The 17,263-nt window shown below is 39.0% G+C and overlaps 1 protein-coding gene across 2 annotated transcripts in view; it reads right to left on the minus strand.

Moving 5' to 3' along the window:
* The window catches only part of DPY19L2 (dpy-19 like 2), a 71,640-nt gene that overhangs the window by 5,918 nt on the left and 48,459 nt on the right, over positions 1-17,263 (minus strand). For both annotated transcript variants that reach the window (XM_058678231.1, XM_058678230.1), the window contains 9 exons: positions 16,926-17,006; positions 15,173-15,274; positions 13,198-13,269; positions 12,380-12,426; positions 8,679-8,703; positions 7,712-7,831; positions 6,690-6,864; positions 5,172-5,271; positions 4,404-4,529 (listed from right to left, as the gene is read on the minus strand). In XM_058678231.1, coding sequence (XP_058534214.1) covers positions 4,404-4,529; positions 5,172-5,271; positions 6,690-6,864; positions 7,712-7,831; positions 8,679-8,703; positions 12,380-12,426; positions 13,198-13,269; positions 15,173-15,274; positions 16,926-17,006 — 848 coding nt within the window. The remainder of the gene's footprint in view (positions 1-4,403; positions 4,530-5,171; positions 5,272-6,689; positions 6,865-7,711; positions 7,832-8,678; positions 8,704-12,379; positions 12,427-13,197; positions 13,270-15,172; positions 15,275-16,925; positions 17,007-17,263) is intronic.

A 17,263-nucleotide genomic window follows, 5' to 3' on the forward strand; every position in this document is an offset into this window, starting at 1 on the left:
TATATGGCATTCTTTTCTCTCAAATACTCTGATTCTGTACCCTGGCTAGTGTGAATAATGCTGTCTTGAATACAAGGATGCAGGCATCTCTTTGATATGCTGTTTGAGTCTGATCTTTATTATTATTCTTTTAGTTTCCTTTCTTTAAGATTTATTATTTATTTAAAAGGCAGGAAGCCAGGGTGGGAGAATAAGAATGAACAAATGGGGAGCGGAGGGGGGAATCCCAGTGCCTATTAAACTGTGTCACATAATGCAATGTAATCAATAAAAAAAGAATGAACAAATGAGACTAAATCTTCCATCCAATGGTCCACTCTACAATGGCCAGAACAGCCAGGGCTAGATTAGACTGAAGCCAAGAACTCCATCCTGGTTCCCTCCTGTGAGTGCCAGGGACCCAAGCACCTGGGTGATTTTCCACTGTCCATCATGCAAGGCACATTATTAGGGAACTAGATGAGAAATATACCAATTGGGACTTGATCCAGCACTCAAAACAGGATGCTAGCATCTCAAGCATGGCTTAACTCTCTGTGCCAAAGGCTGGTCCCCTTGTTATTAGAATTCCCAACCCTTCAAGTGCTACTTTATATCCCACAAATACTGGAAAACTATGTTTTTATTTTCCCTCAGGATAACATATTTTTATTTATTTATTTTAATTATTTTGCATTATGTGACAGTTTCATAGGCTCTGGGAATCCCCCCACCCCTCCCCCTCCCCTCCCCCCTGGTGGATTCCTCCACCTTGATGCAGTATTACAGTTCAAATTCAATCAAGATTCTTTCCTTGCAAACGTATACCAAGCATAGAGTCCAGCTACTTATTGTCCAGATGGGTTGAACAGTTTCTTGGGGAGACCATTTCTGGTCCGAAGTTAGAGCTGGTAGAATATCATCCCAGTCAATTAAGAGTCCCAATATAACATCAACAGCAGTTTGCAATATTATGGAATTGACATGGTTTTGAGTAACCAGTATAGGATATCATTTTTAAATGATATTTTAAAAAGCAGATTTTACATAAAGGATGAGGTAGAGTGGGAAGCAGAGTGATCTTCTGTCACGGGTTCACTCCCCAAATGGTCCAACCAGTCAAAGCTGAGCTGACCCAAAGCCAGGATCTTCCTTTGGGTCTCCTACATGGGTGCAGGGGCCCAACGACTTGGATTCTATTTTGCTGCTTTCGCAGTCCATAAACAGGGAGCTGGATGCTGTACAGGAAGTAGAGCAAGTAGGACTAGAATTGGTGTTCATATGGGATGTTGACACTGCAAGGTGGAGGATTAATATATTGAGCCACTGCGTCAGAACCAGTATAAAATTTAAAAACCCTCCTGTTATTTCTCTTTGACCAATATATCATCTGATTGCATACTAATTTTTTTTTGTATTTGGGAAGATTTTCACATGTTTCTGATACTGATTTCTAACAATTTCATTGTAGGCACAGAACAAATTGTGTATGCTCTGAAAAAAATGCATTGAAACTTGTTTTAGGGCCCTGAATATGACGTTTATTGGTAAATAGTCAGGGTTTACTTGAAAAGACTACCTACTGAGATTCTTGGGTGGCAGTCTCCAAGAGACAGTCGGGTCATGGCGATGGATAGTGTCATTTAATCTACTGATTTGCTGATTTTGTTTTTACTTGTTCTGTAAACTGTTGAGAGGAATATTCTAATTTCTGACCCTATCATGGATTTCTGTTTTTCCTTCATGTCTGGAAGCTTGGTTATCTGGTACATGAATATTTAGGGAGGCTATGCCTTCTTAAACAGACCCTTCATTGTGAACTGACCTTCATTACACTTGGTAATCTTGGATTCTGTTTTACTTTTGCCATAGTGCAGCTATACCAGCTTTCTGTGGAGTACTGAAGCATGGTACGTCCTTTTGCTGATCATCTTATTAATTTGTTTGGATTACGTAACTTTCTTGAGGGCAAGCACGTAATGGTCTTGCTTTATTATGTAGTCTCACAATTCCTGACTTTTGTACTTGTGGCATTTAATCCTGCATTAGTTTCCTATTGCTGCTGCAACAAATTACAACATATACAGAGGCTTAGAGCAGTATATACATGTTCTCTCCTAAATGAAGGAGCCGCAGGGCTCTGGCCTTAGTGGAGGCTCCGAGGGAGAATGACTTCCTTGCCTTTTGTGAGTGCTGGGAGTTACAGCCCTTGGCTTGTGGCCTCAGATCGGTCTGGTTTCTCGGTACCTTCTGCTTTAATGTTGTATAAGGATCCTGCAGATCCTTTAGGTTTATTCCAAGGTATTTGAGTTTGTTGTTGTGAATGGGGCTCATCTTGGAAGTTCTTTCTCAGCCCTGGGACTGTGTATTCAAAGATTACTGATCTTTGTGCGTTGCTTTTATATTCTGCAAACTATCCAAATTCCCTTATGGGTTCCAATAGTAGTACACACACTGTGTGTTTGTCTATATCTGTATTCTTGAGCTCAGCAACTCAAGGCCTTCAACTTGGCCTTTTTCAAGAATAACTTTCACCTTAAGTTCCAAATTGAAAAAACTATGCCTTTACAGCTTTGTTTTTACTAGAAGTTAATTTCTAAATACTATAGTTTCCAATCCATGCATTTTATATGTAGCGTTTTCTTTCACTTTAAATATTTTCCAATTTCCTTCCTGATTTTATCTTTGATCCTTGCTCAAGAGCATGCCCATTTAACTTCGAGTTATTTGGGCATTTCCCACATGTTTGTTGGTGATCCAATTCTTACGCTCTATGATTTCAATTGTTTTAAATACCAAAGCATGCATATTAGATTAGCACATAAGAATGAAAAATGCATGTATCTTGTTTGGAGACGGAAATTTACATAACTAAGCTGAGTTGTGCTACTTGATCTGCAAGAATATTTGAACACTTTAATCTTTTACTCTAGTTTGTTACATAGTACATATGAAAATAGCATCAAGTATCACTTCTCGCCTTACTCCTCATCTGAACATCTATTGTAACTGGTATAAAAATATCCCTTCTGTTGTAGCTGTTAACTCACCTCATGCAGCTTTGCCACCAAGCCAATGCATGTATTTGTATTTATAGTATCTCTTCTAGGCAGCTCATAGACACATACTGCTTTCTGCACTTGGTCTGCCAATCTCAGGTGCTAAACGTTTTTAATGAAAAACGTTTCTCTTGGCACCAGTGCAATAAGATAATGAGTTAAGCCATAACCCGAAGTGCTAACATCCTGTGAAGGGACTGCTTTGAGTCCCTGCTGCTCCACTTCTGATCTAGTTCCCTACAAATGTGCCCTGGAAAGTGACAAAAGATGGTCAGAGTGCTTGAGCCCCGGATGAAGCTACTGCTTCCTGGTTTCAGCTTGTCCTAGCCCTGGCTGGTGGTAGCTATTTGGTGAGTGAACCAGTGGATGGAAGATCTGTTTCTATCTCTCCATAACTCTTTCAAATAAGTGTATCTTAAATTTCTCCCTGCAGTTATCACAAATCCAACATAATTCAGTATTGTAGCAAAATGGTAGCATCTCATTGTGAATTCAAATGTGTACTTTGAATATCTAATGAAATTTTCATGTTTTACCTATAAAACAACCTATATTAAAGATGTTAAATAAAAAACATACTAGGATTTTTGAAATTACTATAAATTAATTTTATTTCCCTAGATGAAATACTTGCAATTAAAATATTTACAGCAATGTGTGTATACATGTTTATTTTTATTAGAAAGATTTACAGACAGGAGGAGAGACAGAGTGGAAGAACCCCCGTCCACTAATTCACTTCCCCCATGGCTGCAATGGCTGGAGCCAGGAGCTTCTTCTGGGTCTCCTATGTGAGTACAGGGCCCCAAGGCTTTGGGCCATCCTCGACTACTTTTCAGGTCACAAGCAAGGAGCTGGATGGTAAGCATGACCAAGGCAAGGACTTTAGCCACTAGGCAACTGTGTCGGGCCCAGCAATATAAAAAGAATGACAGGAGCTAGACCAGGTATATGCAGCTGCTTTACATCATCCTATCAGGTTATAACATAATAAGCCCTTAAAAAAAATCTATTGCTTTTACTAGAAAGGCAGAGCTACAGAGATCTACTTGCTGGTTCACTCCCCACATGGCTGGAGCCGGACCAAGCCAGGAACCTGGAATTTCATATGGATGCAGAGGCCATCCATCCTCTACTTCATTCCCAGGCACATTATCCACGGAAGTATAGTAGCTGGGACTCAAACTGGTACCCATATGGGGATACTGGCATCACAGGCAGTAGCTTTACCCGCTACATCACAATGCTGGCCCCGGAGTAATATCTTAATGGGATTTATTTTTTCAAGTTTCTAAAGAATTGGAACTACTGTAGGAAGGTGACTTTTTTGCATTAAAAATGTCATAGCATTGAGTTAGTACTCACTTAGTTCTCACAACACACCAGGCTTCCTCTAAAACATAGTAGTTTACATGTAACTCCAACAATGTATCTCTCACTTCTTTTGCAGATTTCCGGCTATATACAGAATAGACAATTTTTGTCCGGGCTCTTTAAAATCAAAACAAGAAGTTATCAGTCCATTTTTAAAATTTTTAAAAATACTAACAATTCATTTGATAAACAGAATGGAATGCTGATGCATATAACTAAAAAATGGCATAAGTTATTTTGGGAATAGCAGGTTTCATACTCATAATTCACAAAATGTTACATTAAGTTGCAACCAGTTAGATGTAGTAAGGCATAGGTTGAAATAACTTTTTCTATGTATATTATGAAAAATGTTAACTGAAGCTCAATGTGGCATCTAGCATATCAAAACTGAAAAATCACCCACACAGAACCCTGAGATATTTAGCACATGGTTTCTGAAGTGAGAATAAACTGAAATCATAAACAGGTTATTGTTTAATGATTAAATATTACTTAGGATTTCAAGTATATGATATGCCTGTTACTCTACAGATTAATATTTAAAAATTTAATTTTAGTAGACAAAAATCCACTGAAAGGCAAAGATTAAGCTGTTCATTGTGTTGTCAGTTTTAAATCAGACCACAGTTGAAGCTAGAGTTCCATAATGCTCTGGTGTTTCACAAGCACGCGATCTGGCCCATCTCGGGCCCCCCAGCGTCTCTCTGTGCGAGTGCACCAGGACCGCTCCCTGCTCCTCCCAGTGAACATGCCCACCTCAAGTCCGCGTCCTCGTAGTGCGGATGATTCACGATGGGATGAAGGGTGGACAGCTTGATACTTGCCATTGTAGGCATGGCACCCGCAAAAACAGCATCTGGAAAACAAGATGACAAAAGGTTATACTACATGAACCCAAAGTCAAAGAAAATTACCTTTTTAAATAATTACCACTTGGAGCATCCTTTCCACTCACTTTACATGCAATGTCTGCGACAATAAAGCTAATCTTTACTCAATGTGACTACGTGCTATGAACTGCCTTCATTTTTAGACAAGGATTAAGTTATTGAATCTGTCAAGCTCTGTGAGGTGAGTTCTCTATTCTTTGTTTTGTAGGTCAGGAAGCAGAGACAATAGCTCTTGTAAGGGATTTGGCCAAGACTCAGAACTGGGATGGAAAGAAATCCTGACAGAGGAACCCAACGCTCAAGGTGAGAGCCACACCCCTTCACCCACATTTCTTTCCTTTGGATCTAAGGGAGAGATGACCAACAGGCTAAGTTGAGACATTTCGCCACTCACTGAGGACTTCAGTGGGTCTGCTGCAGAGATGGGGAAGGCTCGCTTCTCTGACTGCAAGGCCCAACAGTCCATGGAGGCAGTGGCTGCCAAGTAGGGTTTCATCTCCCATGATTCAGTTTTTCTTCACAAATTACGTTACCTGACAGGACAGACCTTGAGAGCAATGATTCCACTCCTATTATGGAATTTACAAAAGCTTTTCACAAACATGAGGGAACTCGTAAGTGATAAAAAGAAATTTCTGTTTATGAAAACCAAAGCCAGGTTTGTTAGTTATCCTGGAAGGATATTTGGTTAAAAATAGACTTTCTCTTCCAGGAACCCAAGACTGAACCCTGAAATAAAGGAGAAATAAGGAAAAAGAAAGGTAAAGGGGTCTTCAAAAGCTCCCGGGAAGCTGTTGTCCCTGGAGGGGGAGAGGGAGGGAGAGTACAGGGCGCCACGTGCCCGCCAAGGAGACGTGAGGACACCGGCCTGGCCACGTTGTGTGTGGGGAGGCAGAGTCGCTCAGGCCCTGGGGAAGCCCCCGAGCGTCTACCCAGGTTGAAGCATTTCATTTTTCCTTAGAGATGCCTGCTTAGGAAAATGGTGCCAATTAAAAAAAAGATGGAAGAAGCGAACTCAGTTACAGGAAAATACAGAAAACGACACTGAAGAATTGGTGCAAGAAAATAGCTTGCAATCTTTGACATTTGGTTTTAGATTTAGCATGTACTACAGTATTGCTTGTAACTTATTCTCTGGAAATTGATTTTACAATATCCATCTGATTAAAGGTTTTTGTTTTTCTAAATTGTATTCTCTTGAGAGGCAAACAGCAGGAGGTGAGCCCCACCCGCTGGCTCTTGGTTTCATTCAGTTTGTTACATAAAATAATTGAAATGATTCTGGAATTAACTGAGAGAGTTTACAAACATAAAATGGGAACTGTACACAGCTACATAATGTGTGTGTAAAACCGTCTATACATGCAACTAAATAGCTACTTACCTGGTCTTGTATTGTATCTGATCCAGTGAATAAGTTCTTCCTGTGGCAAATTATTAAATTCTCCTATAATGCTCCATTGATTATGGAGGTTTGCACAACCTTGCAATGACATCACTGTTAGAATGCCAAAGATAACATTCTCAAAACGGATTCTGCAAAAAAGCCAGCCAAAGAGCTGAAATGAAAGAAACCACTTATTTATAATTCTTATATGAAATTAAGAGTGAATAAATTTGCACCTAGAGTCTAAAATTCTTACCTTAATCTTTAAACCAAAAGGATTACCTTTTGCTAACAGTATACAAATATAGAATTATCACGTATTTATTTAAAAACAAGAATGTATTTGTTGAAATTGCGGGGCCTAGTTCAAAATGGAACTGTCCTTCACCTTGAAAGAATGAGGGAGAGAATATTTGCTCCGTGCGGTACTGACTCTACCAGGCTTCAAGATTAGGCATGCCATTTTGAAGCCTCTTAGATTGAAGCACTTTAACATTTGGCTGTGTTTTATGAAAATCTGGAATTACTATGAAAACCTCTTAGCACTGACACATACAGTATCACAATGTCTAAGGGTATAAAGCAATACGCTCATAACAAAACTGTAAAATGCTCCTCGAAATACTTTTACCCCAACATGCTAGGCAATTTAACTCCAATAAGGGAGCTCCAGAACTGACAACTTTTCTTGGGGATTCTCTGAGCTCAACAGGAGTGTATCAGAACAACGACATCGTGTGCACTCTGGTCTTGAGTCCTGTAGGGTGGCTGTGGCCGGTAAGGAAACTTCCACAAAGCCAAACTCAGACTGTTTACAAACAAGACAATGACCACTTGTCATGCAGGCATCAAGGTCTAGGAATAATTTTTAAATATAGTTGAAATTTTTCTTGCTCTACAGATTCATAACCAATACTTTATCATTTAAGCTAGCACATTTATGTCTTGGTTACTCAGCAAAGCTGAAGTTCTGCAGTCACTCCAGTTAGAATGCCCTTAGACAAGAATGACTGCCTTACCCGTCGCGAGCAGAGCAAGGATGCCATAACGCACATGTGTGGGGTCAGGAACAACTTCAGCCTCATAATTAAAACGGCAAGGCCACTAAACGCCAACAGCTGCAGTGCATGGAAAATCAGCTAAAAAACAATATTTTACTACTTTAATAAAGTACAATAAAGTATTCAGACATGCTAGTATTAGGGCACAGATCTAATGTCACGATAAATCTAGTACTGGTTATTCATTCAGCACAGGTTTCTCAGACGCACGGTACTCGGCGCCGCCAGGCTCTGGGTGAGATGTCCGTCACTGCTCTCGTCCCGTGTGAGAGCTTAACAAGGCTGGGAGGGTGGGAAAGATACAAGGAAGGGAAGCTGGGTCTGGCTCACTAACTGACAAATTAATATGAAATGTTAGTATAGGGTAAGTGGAGTGTGGGATATATAAGAACTCTTGTATATTTAGAAAAATTGTGAAGTGGTAATACTAAAACTCAAAATGTTCTAAGAATATTTTATAACTTAGGATTTGCTGATGATTTCCTATCTCTTTTCCCTTTCAATGCCACAAAATAATTTGGTGATGTTTAAATGTTGCTTTCTTAATGTACCCCTTGTAAAACTGTAAATACTTGAGGGCAGGAGAATGACTGTCCTACGTTGTACATCCTATGACACTGAGTTTGTAGCCAACTCCCCACCAAATCTACATGGTGGCAGAAGGCCACCAGTCCTGGGCCATCCAGGGCACAAGCAAACTTGCTCAATGAGTGAAAGCAATTTCATTGTGTTCCATGGGCATCAGTCAACCTCCTGGCTATTCACAAGTGAGGGCAAATGAAGGAGCAGAGAGGATCGGCGGGAGTTTACCGAAGCTGAGCCACCTGCAGCATTATAGCTGGCACTTCGCAGCCCGGCCCCACCTCTGGGTAGGACCCTGAACTAGAGTTTAACAGTCAACCCCAGAGTCGAATGAAAACTTTACCTCACCATGTTCAAGGAGCTGTTTTCTGAAATAAAGCAAAACAGAAAATGACCTGTCCTGAAAATCTATTACACAGTCGAAAGAATAAGTTGCATTTATTGTTTTTTAGAAAAATTTGATGTTCTTAAGCTACTTGGAGTAAATAAAGGGCTCAATATTACTAAAATTAAGAGTTTAGAGACATCCTACCTAAGGTATGTAAAAAACCCAGGCTTGGTAAGATGAAACAGTTTTACTGATCTTTAGAGACTGTGCCTCTGGCGAGCATAAAATGAAAATAAAGTCTGGATATTTAATAAAAGACCTACTTATGGCCTATGTTCAGCCATGTTTACACCCCTGAATTGTTTCCATTTTTCACAATTAGACAATGTGAACATCCCTGTATGCAAATATTTTCTTAGAAGAAATACTGGGTAAAATACTTTTAGTTCTAGAAAAGTTATAATTAAATACTTACAGTACACATATTGTGTCTGAGGTACTGTGCACAGAATACAGTGAAAAAGCAGCTTTTTAACTCAGAGCTTACATTAGAGTCACACAAGTTGAGAACCTGCCCATTTTGTCCCACTGAAAGGCCGGGGGTTCCACTGTTCCAACAGGCTCTACAAGACGTGGGGCCTTCTAACAGGGATATGGAGACTGGAAGGAGAAGCAAGGCCCAGCCCCAGGGGCAGCGGGGAGAAGAGCCCTCAGGGACGTGCCCACGCAGCTTCCTTCCTCCACAGCCTTGCAGGGAGAGGAGTCCCCACTTGTCCCCAGATCATACCCAGTCACAGCAGGATCCTTTGTGAGCAACTGAGCCAGGAAGAGACCTGACAACAGTGGCTGATAACAATCATCATAAATGACCTAGTAGCTAATTTCAAATATGAATATATAAGGCATAAATAGCTGAATGAGGAAAAAATCTGATCTCAGGCAGCAGAGCTGGGGCAAGCAATAAGCATGCTGAGAATGGCTGCATTGTGTCATTAGAGCAAGCTGTAATGACCAGCTCTCAAACTCGGGCCAAAACACATTTTCCAAAAAATCTAAACAAAAATGTTGAGAAAGAGAATGTGCAGAGTAAGTTGGTAACACTGAAGAGCCAGTCACAGAATTCCAAGAACACAGAGAAAAAACAAAGAAGGGCAGTGGCTGGATACACACATAACACAGCAATGCAAGAGTTCAACAGTTTTCCTGGAGCCCAGCAGTCACAGGTCTGCAAACACTACAAACCTTCTTCAACTGAAAGCATGGAAGATAAAACAAACTACACAGTCCATGTGGAAAAACCCTGGTGAGATTCATGGGGGGAAACCGCAAAACTTGACCGACTCGGAACCGGAACAGCGGCAGCAATAACTAACACAGCTGCTGGTTCTGTCAGCAATTCTGAGCACTTTACACCTGACAATGCTCCAGGCATTCTCTCCAGGCACCCGGGGAGGCGCGTGTGATTATGGCCACTCGATGCATCATGGACCTGTGGCACAGAGGGGTGAAGAAACTTCCCCACTTAGCTACAGCAGAATTCTGGATGTGAAAAGCAATCCTTTTAAGGATACAGCCCTTTTTAATGGATCTACAGCAAATCCAATGGACTATGATGGGTACCTGGGGAAAAGAGGGCTCTATACTCAGTTATCTCCATGTTTACCTGTAAAAGTAAGAAATATGAAATGCAGTGAAATAGGAGAGGGCCAAAACCATATTGTTCTGGCTTAGAAATAACTAGTTCAATACAAGAGAATCTCAGAGCAAGTGCGTATTGGAATCTGGCATTTCAAAGGACTGAAAATAGATGAGGTGATACAGGGCTGGGACAGGTAGCACCCTGGATCTCACCACAGTACAAAACTAGTGCAAAATTAGCAATCTGTACATACAGCAGAAAGTGATGAAAGAAAACATTTTAATGTTTACAAGGTAAAGAAAACTTTCTAAGCAACAAGGAAAAACAGAAAATGGGCAGTTATGGTTATGCAGAAAATTTCCAAAGTTAGAACCATAAATAACTACAAATTGACATTCTAGAAGAAATTATAGGATACACACAATAGACCAAAGGTTACTGTCTATTAAAAAATAAATTACCACAAATCGATTTTTAAAAGGTCAAGAGGAAATACAGTCAACAGACACATGGAAAGATACAAAACATCACTGATCAGATGTACAAGACAGGTTACTCTGTTTCCTGCTCAGAAAATTTTAGAAGTTTGATAAAATTGGTGTTCATGGAGACACAGGGAAAACAGTACTTTCATCATTGCAATTGATCGGTGTTTGTCAGATCACAGAATAGGACTTCCAGCAAGCCCACTCCAAATATTTCAAGCTACAGAAACACTATAAAAATGAGTGAAAAGTTGCACACAAGGATGTTCATTACTGACAACTTAGGCTGTTAAAGTTAAGCATAATTTAAATACCCATTGATACAGCTATGACTAAATACATGGTACTCACCTATGAGAGCAAACAGTAAGATGCTAAGACCACTGAAAAGAGTAAGGGAGATCTAGACATGTGTCCGACAGTTACATGAAAGAATGGTAAGAGTCCAGTTTTCATTTTTAAGCCATAATGATTGTTTCTATATCTGATTTCTAGAATGACACCTCCAAATCTGCTTGCCATTAGCACCTCTGGGGAGACTAAAGGGCAAGGAACCAGTCTCCTCTACTGGACATGCTTTTCCTGAATGTCCGGAACAAGCATGCATTCCTTCAATGCTTTAAAGGACTCCTGTGCCCCACCTGGGCCAGCCACTTTTAGCAATGTGATTAGTAAGAAAGACTCCCTTTGAGCCAAGTATCTTCTACCTGTTGGTTCTCCAAGTCTGTCCTCTTCCACTAATACCCTCTCAAATATCTGAAGACAGTTGTTACGCACCCCTTGGTCTTCCAGCAGCTCACTGAAGAGTCCACGTCCCTTCACGCATTCTCCATGGAACAATTTTCCAGGTTCTCAATACACTCCTTCTAAAATACTGGGACATAGTTTCCTGGCCTCCATTCCAACACAACAAATCACAATTGCTCTGTCACCTTCCTTAGTTCGGAAACGAGTTCAACAGTACACCTAGCAGCATCATTAGATTTTCCGACAACCACACAAAACTGATGATTAGACATTCAAGCATGGAGCATGGAGTTCCCTCAAGCTCTTCTGTCAATCCAAGACTATTACAGGTAAAGGCCATTAAACAAAATCAAATGGTCGTTCAAAACTGCAAATTGTAACTCTTCTGTTCCCTCAAAATTTTTTCTTTACAATTTACTTTTTGTGTCCAGCAACAGGTTGTTTATGTACGGCTTATATGATTCATGCAGTGTTTTGCTGCTTTAATAAACTCCAGTGACTTTACTGGGACAACCAGAAAATGTGACAGCAGTCTTAGCAATAAACAAAATTATTTCATAATTCTCAGAAAAACAAGTAATCTTCTCTAAAAGCTAAAAAAATAGTCTAACCAAAACAAACTGAGCTTTCTTCTCTTTACTGTCATGAATTCTAGTGATATATTAAAATGAAACAAAATCAAACTCTGAACTAGTTCACAGATAGTAGTCTCCTTTTTTGAAGAAACACCTAAGTTTGGTTCATCTCTCGTTAAGCTTAATGAATGTGCATTTGAGAAAAACAACAGTGTTACAGTCACTTATTTAATTGAATAAAATCTGTCTTAAAAACAATGATGGAATTACCTTAGAAAAGTGTTTGTAGATAAGACACACGAAACATCACGAGTAGTCTATGAAAAGAACCAAATCAACAGATTCAGGAAATATTATCACCATGCTCAGATTCATTAATATAAACACCCACACGAGAAATAAGTTTTTAAATGATAAAATGAGTCTTCAGGAACAGTTTAATCCCAGTCCTACCCTAGGCAAAGAAGGTCAAGTTATAAATTCATCTATTAAAAAATCAGTGTTTGGGCTTGGCGGCGTGGCCTAGTGGCTAAAGTCCTCGCCTTGAAAGCCCCGGGATTCCATATGGTTGCCGGTTCTAGTCCCGGCAGCTCCACTTCCCATCCAGCTCCCTGTTTGTGGCCTGGGAAAGCAGTCGAGGACGGCCCAAAGCTTTGGGACACTGCACCCGCGTGGGAGACCCAGAAGAGGTTCCAGGTTCCCGGCTTCGGATCGGTGCGCACCGGCCCATTGCGGCTCACTTGGGGAGTGAAACATTGGACGGAAGATCTTCCTCTCTGTCTCTCCTCCTCTGTGTATATCTGGCTGTAATAAAATGAATAAATCTTTTAAAAAAATCAGTGTTTGAGTAGATAGATGTTTAAGGTCTATTTCAGTTCTCAAATTCTAAGCTTGAGTATGTGGACAACTTCTTCCTAGTGTCCTAAATTTGCTATTTTACTAAGTGGGGGACCAGATGGGGACAAGATGCTTTCTATAAGAGTGGCAGCTTATTTCATGCACCTTCAGAGACGTTTTATCTGTCTCAGGCAAATCAGGAACACATTATAATCCTTATTTTGAACCCAAAAGAAAAAAAAATTAAGTACCTTCTTAAAAATAAAACCAGCAACCATCATGACAATTGGAAGCAGTAATGTCTTTGTATATCTCAGTGGAGTCTGAAATACAGAAAATTATGCTATAAATTATTTATTGAAATCTGCCTTAAACGAGTAAAAAAATCTATCAAACTGCATACCATAAATTTCTTAAAGTAAAATGCCTTTGTCATTAGCACATTATTTACCAACCTCTTAATTTTAATGTAAGAAACAAAATTATAAAAATGATATGCAGCTGTTAAAAGCTTTTAAAATTAAATCCAGGTTAAGCTATATCTAGTGTTTTGTTCTTTCAGTTGTATTTTTACTTATTTAATACTAAGTTTCAAGATGGCTGTTCATGGATTCCTGAGCTGCTGTGTCATCGCCTGCCTTAGTGAAATCGGAGCTGGAAAGGTAGAAAGCTAGCCGAAGCAATTACTCAAAGTGTAATTCTCATAGCTTGTTACTGAGACAGGGAGAGATATACCATGTAACTAAATTACATACTTCTTGAAAGCAAGAACTAGGGTGTTTTCCTCAGTGCAGTTCTACAACAAACTACCCAATACATCCTAATGGCTGTTAATCATTTTTAAGTTAAGGAATACCTGTTTGGATTAAGTGAATAATGTAAAATTTCATTGTTGGATTTTCCATTAATTCAGAATTTTAATTAAACAGGCTAACCCAGTGACAACATCTTCCTGTTCGATGAAGACAAAGCTAAGCCACCAATGGGCTAGGCTCTGGAACCTGGTTCCCATGGTACTTAAGACAAGTCTTTCCCATTTTGTTTTCTTCCTCTGCAAGCAGAAGGCATGTGCATTTAAAAATTTTTTTTATTTTTTTATTAGAAAGGCAGATCTACAGAGAGATCAGAAGATCTAAGGAGAGACAGAGAAAGAGCGTCCACCTGCTGGTTCATTCCCCAAATGGCTGCGACAGCCACAGCTGAGCTCATCCAAAGCCAGCAGCCAGGAATCTCCTCTGGCCTCCCATGCAGTACATGATCCCAAGGCTTTGGGACTTCCTCCACTGCTCTTCCAGGCCACAATCAGGTAACTGGATGGGAAGTGGAATAGCTGGGACAGAAACTGGCGCCATATGATACATGGGCACTTGGAGGTGCAGGATAACCTGACTGAGCCTTTGTGCCTACACAGAGCTCGTCCAGATCTTGTGTTCCATGATTCCACAAAGATGCAAATGTTTCAAATCTTAGCAACTTGACCTTTTTTGTACAAGGGAATGTTACATGGTGTTGGCCTTATGGTACAGTAAGTAAAGCCACTACCTGAATATCTGCATTCAACATGAGCACCCATTTCAATCCTGGCTGCCTCACTTCCCATCCAGCTCCCTACTAATGCATGAGGGAAAGCAGTGGAAGATGGTCCAAGTGGCTAAGCATCTCCCAGGCGAGAGGGAGATCCGCACGGAGAACCAAGCTTCTGCCTCTGGACTGCTCAGCTCTGGCCGTCACAACCATTGGAAGAGTGAACCAGTGGGGAGATGGAAGACTAATTGATGATGTCTCTTTTTCTCTCTCTCCCCCAGTGCTCCGTTTCAAAGAAATAAATGAGCATTTTTAAAAATAACCAAACATTTTGGTAACAATTTCACATACTCATTAAAACTCACAAGTAGTATACCACCTTTATTGGAAATCCTATTGTTGAAATGTGATTTTATCATTTGGGTTATCAAATGTAATAAAATAAATTTGAATTATGTTTTCCTGAATGGTCTCATTTCTCTAAATGGCCTAGATTATTATTTGTAATAATAATTAATGTAGTCATATGTTCAACACACTTACTGAATTTCTCTCTTTAATACAGGGGGTGTTATTTACTAATTTACAGAAAATAGGTTAGAAAGGCCACATGGTTAGCAAAAATAATTAAAATCACATTGCATGCTAATGAACTTCAGATTAAAAGAAAACATAGGAACAAAAAGAAAAAAATAAACATACTGCTCTTTCCATGAAGTCAAATTCTGGAGCACAGGTATATATTAAAGTATCAAAATCTGTATATCTTAAGATTCTGGCTGCTATGAGGTCACTCAGGCGAATCTGGAAGAAAACAAAGGTAGTTAAACTATAGAAGTGGCCACTGCTAGAACTAACTGATTTGATCTACAGAGAGCTGACACACACAAGCCACATAGATGCCTCTACAAATCAGATGTATAGTATTCTGACACACCAAGGTAACTTAAAATGTAGAGAAATAAAAAGAAGATCTCAGGAAAAAAATCAGCAAAGACAAGACGATAAATAAAAATACTTGCTCAGAAGAAACTATATGAACTTAGTCAAGAGATATTAAAACCAGACAACTTATTTTTTTCCAAAAGTTTCTTTCCATAGTTTTCACCATGGAAATCTGCCACATTGCAAATTGTAAATATTTTCTCTATTTTCATTTTTACAGTGTTTCATATACTGTCACAATGCTTGGTATTTGATGTTTTGCAAACTATTGAGAGTATTTTTTTAAAAAATCATGGTAAATGAAATTACAAGACAAGTGTAGTTTGGTGTGAAAAATACCTATGGATGCAATATTTAAAATATTAACAGAAAATACATACTATGAAAAAACATGCATGGATTTCCATTTTTGGCACCAAGAAATCTTTTAATTCTAATTTCCCACAAATTTTCTTTAAAAAGTCACTAAGTGTCACTTACTCTTCATAAAAATTATCACACTGTTGTGATTATACTAAAATAAGATGCTGAAAGTCTCTTCCTAGATGAGACAAATATTTTTTCACTGCTTTTTCAGAAGGCCAGGAGTAGGAAAATATTTGGCACACAAAACCACAATTCATTTTACAGGGATCGAAATTAATGATAATTGTAATGATTACCATAGGTTTTTATTCCTTCACTGCTCTTACTTATCATTAATGACTAAGAATAATTTCACTGATCCACTAAAATGTCAAGTTCTGTGCACAGCTGTCAGACAAGTTACTTGAGACTGCGATGGGATGCGTGCGCTTCTTTTTAGGTTCATAGAAAACTAGGTAATAATGTAAAGCAGGAGAAGAAGCAAAAATCAAAAACCAATAGAGATAAATAATTTCGAAGGTATGAGTAGAGTTTATCATAAAAATATACACTCCCATAAAGTAAGAATTAAAAACTAAGAATGAAATAATAGGAACTTGGCACACATACAAACAGCAACAAATGGACCTGATCAGTTGCTATGTACAGCAGTAGTACATGGCAAAGAAACCTTACATTTAGAAATGTTAACATGGGCATCCGTGAGTGCTTAATGGGATGACGACAGCATCTCCTTTATGAGGGAGAAAATAACAAACTGCGTCTTAATTTTAGTTCGCAATTAAACAAAACTGTGTTGAATTCTGCTTTTCACAGCAGAGACTAGAGTGGCACATAATAATAAAATAATTAAAAGTTATAATTTAAACAAATCATTACTTGTATTTTAATTGATACAAACAAATTTACTACTTTAACAAATTATTAGTACTTTTCCTGGAAGACCAAGTCAGCATTTAGTGGCACACTTTTTTCTCAGCAGATTCCAAAGCTCAATGAGTTAGCAGGATTTTCTTGCCTACTCTACCTGTAACTAGCTTGAGGACTTTAAACAAAAAAATGCAACCTCTGTGAGGTGATGAAATAAGATGGCTGCAGAGTTTTTATCCAGCTTTATGGAATTTCATAACCAGGAAGGACTTACGTGGTCTGAAACGCCCAAGATTTTAGATGTCAGGAATTTCAAAATGATTGTTCCACTCAACCAGGCACAACCTTGAATAAGCTAGAAAATAAAACATAAGTCCAGTAATAGCACTTACCAACTGCCTAGCTAAAACAGTCAACTGTAACTCCAAACAATGTTACAAAATTTTGTTCAATGGTGAATAATCGAAATTGATGGCACTGCTATACAACACATAAAACATTCGAGCTATATATATCTTAAGTCTAAAGAAACCTTTCTTTAGACTTGTCTTTGCTTTTTTTTTTAAGATTTATTTGTTTTTATTGGAAAGGCAGACAGAGAGGAGGAGAGAC

The sequence above is a fragment of the Ochotona princeps genome, chromosome 20, assembly GCF_030435755.1.
Source record: "Ochotona princeps isolate mOchPri1 chromosome 20, mOchPri1.hap1, whole genome shotgun sequence".
In the NCBI taxonomy this organism is placed as follows: Eukaryota; Metazoa; Chordata; class Mammalia; order Lagomorpha; family Ochotonidae; genus Ochotona; species Ochotona princeps.